Source organism: Haliotis asinina, chromosome 4, assembly GCF_037392515.1.
Source record: "Haliotis asinina isolate JCU_RB_2024 chromosome 4, JCU_Hal_asi_v2, whole genome shotgun sequence".
NCBI lineage: Eukaryota > Metazoa > Mollusca > Gastropoda > Lepetellida > Haliotidae > Haliotis > Haliotis asinina.
This window is the reverse complement of record NC_090283.1, coordinates 6,705,679-6,718,157: the sequence shown is the minus strand read 5'-3', so window position 1 is coordinate 6,718,157 and position 12,479 is coordinate 6,705,679. Positions and strand designations below refer to the sequence as shown.

The 12,479-nt window shown below is 37.8% G+C and overlaps 1 protein-coding gene across 1 annotated transcript in view; it reads right to left on the bottom strand.

The window, feature by feature from the left end:
* Nucleotides 1–6,257: 6,257 nt before the first annotated feature.
* Nucleotides 6,258–12,479, bottom strand: part of LOC137281226 (ras GTPase-activating protein 3-like) — a 30,050-nt gene continuing 23,828 nt past the window's right edge. Inside the window, exons 23-24 of the mRNA XM_067812359.1 lie at nt 9,989–10,169; nt 6,258–9,592 (exon numbers count right to left, since the gene is read on the bottom strand). Of these exons, the coding sequence (XP_067668460.1) occupies nt 9,541–9,592; nt 9,989–10,169 (233 nt within the window). The 3' untranslated portion in view covers nt 6,258–9,540. The remainder of the gene's footprint in view (nt 9,593–9,988; nt 10,170–12,479) is intronic.

Below are 12,479 nucleotides of genomic sequence, written 5' to 3'. Positions count from 1 at the left end.
GTAAAGTCAGCGTAAAACGAAACTCACTGAATACAATTGCTGAAGACATTTTCTTGGCTTGATGTCTCTGGTCACTTCATGGTGGCTGTCTGTATGTGATGGAATCTCTAAGTTCTCCGAGCAGGAAGCACGAGAAACACATTTCCTTACTGGACTTTTATTTACAGACAAAACTACAATATCTCATATTACTGAACTGATCATGAAGAAAAAAAGAACAATTCTTTTAGAAACGTAACAACAAAAAACACAAAGATACACTTAGTAATCGCTTATGACAGCTTTGGCACTTCTTGTAATGGGGTAATGCTCTATTGTATCGGTGGTCGACTGCGTCTGAGTGAGGACCTGTCCAACCCTTGCTCCGCAATAACGTCACCTTCCATGAGACTGGGTTGACAGGACTCAATGTTTAACCTGATGCTCAGGAGATATCAGTATGACATTCTTGTCTTGAGAACTGGGATGACATACTCTCTTATCTCCGTCTTTTCTCAACCACAATTTGCTTGTATTTAAAATCATGAATCAATAATTTGAGAAGGGTATGTTTTAAGAAGAATGAGAAATCAGAACATACAACATGTAAGGCAACAGAAAAGGCCAGCTCAAATAACTGAAAGGCCAAATGAAAACTTATGAAGCCCTTGAAAAACATGTCTTTTATCTGGAAAATTACTTTTTGCCCAAACCCTATTATCTTCGATCTGTGAATGACGTAATCAGTAGGCTTTCCAAAGGATGTCACCAACTCAACTACTGACATCATCTGTGGGATGGACAGGACATGATATATACCACTTTATATTAATATTGAAAATAACTATTATGCATAGCAATATGGACTAGAGTCAGACACCCATTCCTTTCTCGACTAAGTCATGATGTCACATACTGGTCAGTCACATACTGGACCCCCGATTGAGGCAACTTTGAGTTCACTGCTCCCAGCATTCATCATATTATAGGCAAATCCGTTTCAATGCCAGAATCAGATTTGGTCCCAAAGGCACTGTGGGGAACTACAGACATAGGTAATGCTCAACATTTTTCTGAATTCCTAAGCATGGAATTAAAGGTCTAATATACTAAGAGAAGCAAATAAAGGGTCACAGGAAAATTCAAGCATTCCTTTAATATTTTCCAGTTTTCTTCTAAAGCTTGGAATAGGGTTGTGGTAAAGAAACCTGGAATATAAAGAAGGACTATTTGAAGTTTTCTCTGATCATTTATTTGTTTCTCTCGGTATATAATAAGCTGTTACTGTTACTTGCAAGAAAACCTTTATGAATAAATTTCAATTCATCACTGGTAAGAGTAATTAAATATTCCTGTCCTTTCACTTCACAAAGCTTAATCAACTGAAAATCAACTATGGCAAACTGAAACCAGGGCCCAATTTTAAGCATAGTTACTTGCACTATTGTATTATGAGTCTAACTTGTACAAAGTGCAATCAATTTTTGAGAAATATATCAACAATAAATCTAACATTATAAGCATAAGCATGTCAGCTTATTTTTCTTCTAAACTTTGAATAGCTATGGCACCAAAACACTGCTATTTATAGACTTCTTGTACACAGGGATCAGCTGTGACTCCATGTTGCTGTGGTTCCATGGGTACTACATCATGAAAATATGTTTATGTGCACCAAAACCTCTGACGTTTAAACACACTGTCTTGCAACTGGAATTTGGCTTGTATAACTAAATTTTTATCTAAGGTTGCGCCTGGTGCAAGTAGGTTAATCTCTCTTTAATCGAGCCCTGGAATCGATTGCTGGAAGAGTTATTATTTAAACAACCTCAAAGAGAATTGAAATGACAAATGAAAGAATGACAAATATTGGCCTGGTCCTCCACTCACAACATGATGTGTGGCAACAAATGTAAGAAACATATCAGTTTAAGTCCTTGTGATTTCAGATAATGGAGAACAACTTGACATCTATTCTCACTCAAATCATAAGACAGAAAATTGTGTTAATTTTATGTCTGAACAAAATTGAACAAAGCTTCACAAATGATATATTAAAAAATATGAAGCATAATATCTATGTATCAACTATTGATTACTAAAAATAAACAATAGCATTATATACTGCTGACGACCAGCTTCTAACACTCAGAGGAGTGAAAAAATATAAAGCTAAATTTATGCTATGAAATATGATATCGGAATATGAAAAAAGTGAATTACCTTGGTCTACCTTCGGAGGGATCATTGTGCAAATATAACAATGCTGTTTGTTCTATCAACTAAACAATGACAAATCATCAATACAAAATACATAACAAAACAATATCAAAATACAATTGAATCAAAGCGAGGTATACTTGTATTTGATTTACACTAATATCAAGAAATCTAACATATAAAAACGAAATTGGAATATTATGATATGGAGGAATCGCAATTCATCACCTGAAAACAAAATGTGAGATATGCAGGGCTGGTACTTTCAGTGAACTGGTGACAAAAATACACGAGACAAGGAATACACAGTGTAAGTGGTGAAAGGTGTGAAAGAAAAAAACTGCACAAAATCAAAAACCCTTTGTGCCAAAACATCCTGACTTTGTTCAAGTACTTTCTTAACTATTTGCCGACAAAATATAGATATAGCCTTAATTAGCCACTTGCTATTTTGCAAAATATATCAACAACTTTATATCCATACCCTACCACTTAAACAGGGCTTCAATCATTCAGTAAGACTTTGGATGAATCATTAAACACATCCACAATCAGTGAACAGTAGACAGACACACATACAGCCTGTGAATGCACAGATAAGACACTGACTCCCTGTTTAAACCTTGACAGACACTGGAACAGTCTGTGAATGTAAACTTACCACACAAAATGTCTGTGAATGCATAGGCAAGCAACCACAAATATACACACAAAGTATATAGCTGAATACTAAGGACAACACATTCTCCTCTCATAGTGAAACAAAGTACCATATATTGTGGATGTCTCTCATCACCCCTAGCACACACTCAGTAAGACAATTCCAAACACTTTGTTTCTTATCTGATCAATGTCCTTTACTATGAGTGATTAACACAGAATGAATGGTGGTAAAGCAGAGAGAAAAAGAGCTAAATGTGGAGAAGGGAAAATATTACAAATGTGAGTGGAAACAATATTTTTCTGAACATTAATTTTGCTCCTGGTGCTCATTTTTTCATGTACATTCTGGTCACTATTGTTCCAATAAATTGGCCAAAATTCTGTAGTAAACAGGAGCTGATTTGAGACTTCATGTTTTCAAGATGATGTTTGGTTACATTTCCCCATTACCAAGGCAACATAAAATGCTGAATAGTGTAAGTGAATAGTTGGGTAGATTTCATCAGTCAATGTTGTGAGGTAGGACTGGGGTACTGGACAATGGACAAGGTTATATTTACTTTCATTCTTTACAATATGAATTTCAAGAACTGTCAACAACATCTCGCTTTACATGTTGAAAAAGGAAAAAAAATCACAAAAAAAAACTTCTGTAACATTTCCTCATGCCAAAGAACATTTTGCTAAGACAAGACACAACTTTAACCATAGCATAGCCTAACCACCTACGCTGTTCAAGCAGTGAGAAAATGTCTCACAAACCGGAACTGCTATGTAATTCTTCTCTCTTGTAGATATCTTTTTTCAATTCTTTTACAGATTTGGACAAGTCTGGACCATATTTATGGTCAGGAAAAGAGTAATCAAAAGGTCTGCTAAACAAAAACAAAATTTCAGCAAAGCACTGTAATCCTTGTACCTGACTAAACACCCCAACCTTCACAGACTTAAGGATACATGGCGGTGTTTCTTGCTTTATGATATAAAAAATAACAATCCAATCCATGGACTAGTTTGTCAGTAACAACATTTACACAAGGAGAAAAAGTATTGAGAAGAATGAATATAAAAACATTGAACTTATAAACAGTGATACTTTTAAAATGAAACAAAATAACTTTTAAATATATTTGTTGCAAAAGAAACCTGAAATATTATTACATCAACCATTTCTACAGTGAAAAAAATACAACATGAATTGAGCATTATTATACGATACAACTGCATCCCACTGACAGCCGCCAACAACTGAAGCAATGTCAGGAAAGTGAGTACCAGCTGATTTCTTCAGCACAATCTGGTCGCAAGTTATACCCGCAGTTCAGAAACAATGGTCCAAAAGATATTGTGAAGATATAGCAGTTTTAAAATCAATATTTCTTTTGCAAGTTCCTTGCTAGCCTTCACAGCAGAATCATCTATAGTCTTGCCAAATACCTAATCAGAGTATAACAATCTATCTGTCTCTGATGCAAAAGTTACTGAAAGGTTCACAACAATCCGGGGCTGATTTATTATAATGGCTAGACGTTTTTCCTTTGGCGCCTCCCCCCCCAAAAAATAACAATAATAATAACAAAAAAACATGAAACTGAAAAAAGATCAAATAAATGTTACATTTATAAGATAATTTTTCAACATGTTTTAGTTTTCAAACTGACATTTTAATGGTTTATACAGAAAATGAGTTGTTTGTTTATATATTTTGAATATTTGTGGTCCACGAAAAGTAAGATCACTTTTCTTTGGCTTTTTTAAAATTTCGACATATTTGAAAACCAAGCTGCAACATGCATTGGCCAGAGTAGGTAAAAACCTTGCTGAGTGTTTGCACAAAATTAATGTATCCATGCTGCACTATGTTAACCTGCGACTAATGAACTACTTTGCCGACAGTGATGTGCTATGCTGCACTGCTTTAGTGTGGGCGGCCTGCAGAGACACACACAGAAATATCAAGGACATAGTTTAGCAGGGCTCCAGAAAAGGGCCGTATCGGCATATGTACGGGTACAAAATATGCACGATACGGTAGGAAAGAAATTAGAAAATGTAGCAGACGCGCACCACAGCAATGGTGTATGGTCTTAGAATTATTTACGGACGTATTTATCTGAAAAAGTATTGCTTCATTGTTTATTGACCTGTTTACACAAGAGTAGCAATGTTGTGGTGCATGTATGAAACAAAACACAAGATTACTTACATGCCATTCAATCCCATTCAGTACTCTAACTTTTCTCAATAAGGGGTATGTACGCCTCATGTTGAAAAATTATCTGGAGCCCTGATTTAGTATATTGTAATGCTGTGTGAAATCACATAAAATATGCCATTTGAATATCAGATAAAAAGAAGCGCTACTCAGCTACCAGCCACAGGGGCGTCATTGTTCAAGAGACTCTGAGATTCAACAATCAGTTTACTTTGGTAATATCGACACAACATCTATGACTAGCAGATACTGTTCTGACTGGAAACACATTGACTTAACCGCATAAATGACAAGAAAACCCACAGACAAATAGAGATATCAATAAATTCAAACAACCAAAATACTGCTGAACTTTTGATAGACGAATGAAATAATTGTTTGATGAATGAAACATCACTATAACAAAAAGATCAAAACACAAACTGAACACATGAGGATTTGGTCATTTTTGACAAGGAGCACTACCTCCTTCTAAAACCTCTCTGGCCATGATAAAAGTTTCACACTTCAGAAAAGGCTACTTCAATGCTTTCCTAATCACAAAGTTGAAAGAAAAGTATTACATGAGTATGTCTATATTACAAGTCATAAATCTGAGCTGACTCCACGTATGTTTAACCAACAAGAACCTCAGACCAAATCTTGTATGGCCACATGGCACAACCCTAAACATTAAGTGAAGCACTTCAAGGAACTGATGTCTCATACCTTCCTGCCACAGAAACTCATTGTAGTCACATTTCTTTTGTACTGTGATAGAGTTCCTTCACCAAACAATTTTAAATTAAGTTTTCTCACTGATCCCTTACAAAGGTTGCGCAGTAAATACAGCAAGGCTAAACCACCCTGAGACTGACAGTATTCAGGGTGAAAAGCACCATGATAAGAGCATTGACGTATTTCTGAGTGATACTTTGGTTTACGTGGATCAGAAGATTAAACACACGTTCTCAAGTGACTCTTTCTGGTGTGGTCTGACTGATTTATGTACCATGACATAATACAAGGAGCCAGACATGGACACAGTGCTCTCTGGTAGAGGAAAACACAATCTTGTCCAGCCATGAAATCTGTCTGACATAGGGTGCACACCCTGGTCCAACCATGAAATCTGTCTGACAAAGGACAACAGAGTCTGGTCAATCATGAAATCTGTCTGACATAAGGAACAAATTCAGACCCAACCATGAAATCTGTCTGACAGATGACAACACAATTGGGTCCAACCATGAAATCTGTGTGACAGATGACAACACAATTGGGTCCAACCATGAAATCTGTCTGACAGAGGACAACACAATTGGGTCCAACCATGAAATCTGTCTGACAGAGGACAACAGAGTCTGGTCTACCATGAAATCTGTTTGTCATAGGGCAAACTATCAAACATGAAATATGTGCGACAGATCACAACGCAATCTGGCCCTGTCATGATATCTATGCAAGATGACAACATAATCAGGTCCAATAAAAAATCTGTCTGCCAGAGGACAATACAATCTGGTCCACCATGAAATTGGTCTAACAGAGGACAACACAATCTGGTCCACCATGAAATCTGTCATTGATCTTCTGAAGGTGATGCCCAGGGAGACATATAACTGAACCTGCTGGAAGGAGGGTTGGAAACCACTGTTTACTGTTTTCACAATAATTATCTGCTAAGTTAAAAGCTACCCAACAGTAAAAGTGGTCGTCTTTAAGAAACTGTCATTAGTAATTCATAAATTGTCACAGTCTTGGACTAGAGTACTGTTAATTTCAACCCTGGTAATTCTCACTGAGCACTATGATCTCCAAATCATGCTCGTGAACATTAATACAAAAATACGTTTTTAACACTGGAACAGCCACTGAAAATAGTCACATTGTGCAAAACATATTTGTCATTCAGGCATTATGCTTCCTCTTATATAGTTCTAGATAATGTCAAGTAGATATCATTTGCTGACATCATCCAGCCTCAGCACTCGGCAGACATAAAACTGCCAAAAATATAGAAATATATATACTATGTCTTTCTTTGAAAAATACATTTCTCACAGAGAATTCAGCATATAAACAGACATCAGGAAATGTTTAACACAAACACTTGTATTACAATCATGTGTGTTATAGCAGGTGGCAAAATATAGTCAATAGCTCAGTATGATCAGGGTGGAAAAATATATAAATATACATATACTTTTTAGCAAAATATCTCAATGTGATAACCATGAGCACTGTACAGGCGTATTTGTAATTACTATATTATGCTTTTTAGGTCTTTAGAAATATACATATTTGACTCAGAAAACATCTATCATGCTGACTATAGCTTGGCTCTGTATGTCATAATACAGGTAGTCATGTTCCACAAAGGCACAGAGGTGTATTTCATGTTATTTTTCTCAAGTTTTAAAAAGGTCTTTTTTCACAGCAGTGAAGAGTGTTAGAAATATAGAGCCTAGGAAATGATAACGTTTATGACAGTGATCTAAATAGGGCTGGGACATCTCCAAATTTTCTACACAGGTGCCCCACCCCCTATTATCCTATCCACCCTTGATACCTGTTATTCTAATTCCTGACATCCAGTTTGCAAGAACAGGCAATATATTTTTCCGCTCAGAGACTAAAATGTCAAGTTTTTCAATATGTTAACCATGTATTATATTAAAAAGAAGTAACTGTAAATTATGGTTAAATCTCCCAAAACAATACAACCTTTAATTATGGAAGAATAAGACAATACATTGTTTAATATATCAGTCAACAATACATTGTTTAATATATCAGTCAAATGATCGTAATGGGTCCAGGTATTGAGACAGGAACCTGGATCCAACTCATAACCCACCCATCCCTGGATCCGGTTTGCCTGTCCCAGCCCTAGATCTAAACGTTTTTCTAATGTATCATGGCACATTACCCGGATCCAACTCATAACCCACCCATCCCTGGTATCCGGTTTGCCAGTCCCAGCCATAGACCTAAACGTTTTTCTAATGTATTATCAACTCTATGTCCATAGTTTATGCACTTGTGTGAATACAACTGCAAATATAATAATTGTGCTTACACACTGACCAGCAGTAGTCAGTGATTAGGACATTATTACCCTGACATCATGCATTGTATTGTTCAGCTGGACATTGACCAAACCCTGTGAACCATCAAACAAGTGTAGTTGTTAACCTATCACACATGTAACAGCTACAGTGTCAAAACTCACATGCATTAATCATCCTGAAACTGCATTTATAATGTCATTTTATTGTCTGATCATTCCATTAAGTTTAATGAATGGAGCGATGTGTACCAGTTTCAAGACCTAGATACTTCATAGTCTTTGTAAATACATCTGGCTTATAAAATTTCAAACACTCTGTAATTTAAGTAGGGCAATATATACTGTAACTCTCAATTCCTTAAAAATTACGTGCCCTGACTCCCCCAGGGCCTCAGTTTTGTTATTTTCAGAAATGGAGTGTTACTTGGACATTACCCTGTACTTCCTTAGGGAGAAATCTGATCACTACAAAAAATAACACTGCAATTACCTCCCTTACATACTGCAATTACATCCCTTTGTAAGGATGCATGATAAATATTATATTTTACCTGACCACTTCCCTGAGTCAGTATTCTCTGTGTGTCCTGGGGCAATAATGCTGAAGATTACAAGTTACAAGTACAACAGACGAAATATTTCAATGGTAAATATGCAGAACACGTGATGCTAGTATTCTGCACCAACTGCAGTTGTCATCAAACAAAACCATCAAAACTACAAGCACAGACTCTTTGAGCAACTGTCTCTATAAAACGAAAAAGGATTATTATGAATAATGAAAATAGCACTACTGGAACTCAGCACGTGGACTGTGTCAGTCTCACCTGGGTATATAGATAGTATTACACTTGCAAAAGCCACAAAGTGTTTTTTGATATTGTACACCACAAACTGTAACGAGAACCCTCTCCCAGGGTGTGGATATCAGTAATTCATTGCCCAAACTTGAACATGATAATTGCACTTATTTAACCTGTGACATGAGATCACATGTTATATTTAACTGTGACACTAAGTCACGTCATGCTTTCGACTGTGAAACAGGTCTTAACACTAACTGTGACTAAAAATGGCACATCCCACCTACAGACGTTACACAAAGGTCGCACAACATACCATCAACTTTTACACAAGATGTCTCCAAGACAGGATCGCTCATCATTCTCTTCACTGTGACACAAAAACATGCACGCCTCATCTGATGACCTGAATTTGCAGATCATGTCGGTAACTCAGACATGAGACGTCCAGTCAATGGGCGATTCAACAACTGCCTGTCAGTCAGCACCAGTAGCAGGAGAAAGAATAGGCCATTGTGGTCAGTTGTGATGACTCCTGGTGGGTGTGTACTGTACCTTTGTAGTGCAGCATCAACAGCGACTCATCCTCCACTGATGGATCTGTAACACTACAACCTTGTCCCCGAGAGCATAGCACTCTCATCTCCGATGGGCATGTCACTGAAAAACAAAGTCAGGTAGGTTCATTGAGCGACAGCAAAGGTGAGAAAACTGGAGCTTGCTGTAGTAGGGCACATAAGTGGGTCCAAGTACTTCGCTGTCCTTAGCGCCTACACTTGGTCAGGTCTAGCAAAGTCATATTTGGCGGTCGCACAATTTTGAACTTGTTCTTGAATATAAGCTTATCACCAGAAATCTTGTACCAGAAGTGAGCTGGGTCCGTCTCACATATCCCAAGTTGGCGAGCACAAAGGGAGCTGAGAACCAACTAAGTACCGTGAGACTTACAGGCCCTGCTGCATTGATGATAAAGTATATTTTATTCGCTATAAACCTGAAAATATTTTCAATACGGGACATAGGATGACTGAGATTATGTCGGGTAGACAGACTCACATGGATCCTGGCACTGCATGTTTCTGCAGCATCTTGCGATGTTGTTTATGTTCCTGCTCAAGGTTGATGACACACTTCTGGATCTCGGTGACCGTCTGGTAGCACTGCTTTGTGTCCTCGATGACCAGGCGCGGACGCGGTTCATCATTCCCTGAGTACACTTCCTGACAGCCACACTGCTCTGAAATAACAGAACAGGGACGTCAGGGACAGAACACTCATGTCAGGCCAGCACTATGTAACAGAGCACTCATGTCAAAATTTGTTTCCATGATATGGTTTCCTTACATCCACTTTCAATGGGCTGCTATGCTTCACTTATCATATGACACTGACAACATGTGACACTGACAACATATGACACTGACAAAATGTGACACTAACATGTGACACAGACAACATATGGCACTGACAATATGTGACATTGACAACAAATGTCACAGGCATGAACCACTGACAACATGTGACACTGACAGTATCTACTTAACAGTCAGCAATTTCCAGCATGATCACCGTGGGTTAACAATGCAAAGAATCCACACAACAATATTTCAGCTAAGTGACAGCCTTGAATGAATAATGTATAACATGACAACCCTGCACTAAGCCTCGCAAGCATGGGTTTCTGAAGGCTTATTCAACCTGGACAATCACGGGTCTGATGTCTTGTGAAGAGAGACCTATTCCTACTCTGTTCAAGGAAGACTAACTGACTATATTCTGAATAGTTTCTTGGCTATTATTTAGCCACTCAGTCTGTTTGTCGTGATTTGTACATACAGCTTGATTCAACTTAACTAGGAAAACAAGGCACCAACAACTGTACACATATTGACTGAATTCAAGACCATGGTGAAATGGAACGAAACAAGATCAGTAAATAAGACATTAACAAAGGACAGAATGATGTGTTGAGTCTAAGTGCCAGGCAAACCCAAGTCAGATTTCACTGCATGTTGAAAACAAAAGGATAAGAAATGCAAAAATAGTTTTCTTGCAGTCTAAGTAAACTGAGGCCCAGTACTACTATTCATTACACTGATATACTGAGTCTAATCAACCCTAATAAGAGAGCGCATCATCTAACCTTTGAGAGACATGTGACCATCCAAGGAAATGCAAAATGGCTGAACGAATTGAAATGATCAGACAATGGGTAGTGTTTAGGCTCTAGCATTACTTACAAAATTCCAGGTCACTGACACTAATTTATCAACTTACGAAAATCTGCATAAAACACAATTTTTTTTCCTCCAGTATATACGTATGTTTTGGACTTTCTAATGACCTGGTCAAATTATCAGTAGCTATTATTTCAGCATGCTGACATCCTGGGATATTGACAAAAGCACTATTTTTAGTGACTGTTTACTCAATGTTGTGATGTGCTCCAGGTGCATCATTCGGCAGTGATTGTACAGAAAATCATTTTCAGATTCTTCAGGTACAAACCTTTTTCAAAAGGTATGTGTGAATGTAAACTTTGTGATTCAGTAAGCTGTGTTCTGATTGGTCAGTTAAAGAGGTTAGCTGATGGGACCCTCTACTAGGGTTTGTGAGACTCATGAAGCTCCTGGGGTAGAATAGGCCTTCAGCAACCAATGCTTGTCATAAAAGGCGACTATGCTTCTCGAAAGAGGCGACTAACGGGATCGGGTGGTCAGACTCGCTGACTTGGTTGACACATGATCAGTTCCCAATTGCGCAGATCGATGCTCATGTTGTAGATCACTGGATTGTCTGGTCCAGACTCGATTATTTACAGACTGCTGCCATATAGCTGGAATATTGCTGAGTGTGCGTAAGGCTAAACTCACTCATTTACTCAATCAGTAAAAGCAGTGAAACAAATTATACAGAGCCTAAGTTTACATAGGCTGGGTTTCTTATGACCAACTCCATCTCACTAAACTACTGCTCCAGTGATTCTGACGTGTATGGTGCAAGACGAATAACAGACAAACAGACCACAACGTTAGGCCACAAAACTGTCCATGAGATGTGCTGAAAAATACTTAGATACATCACAGAAGAGAAAAGTATACAACCATTATGTGGAAACTAAAAACAAAAGAACAGAGACATTCGACATGTTAGGAAGTGTAGACAACTGACACTAGTGACAGAGACAGCAGCAAGCAAGACGCGTGCAGATAGGCACAAGAGACAGACAAAGAGACAACAGCAAGTGAGAGACGTATATCTTACCAGAGTTGTCATCCTGCATGCTGTCTGTGAATGTCAAGCAAGGCATGCATTATAGCACATTGGGGGAAGATGCACAGATTATATTATCGTGAACACCACTGACATCAAACAAGCAAGTCCTCCTCTGTTACTACATACATTCAGCTCCTATATCTTTCTGTATTAGCAAATACACCCACATGAAAGACAGGGGGCCTAAAAAGAAATGTTGTTCCTACTGCTCGATCGATGTTTACATTCTGGTTTCGACCCTATATCTCTTAACCAGTATGAATAAAGTAAG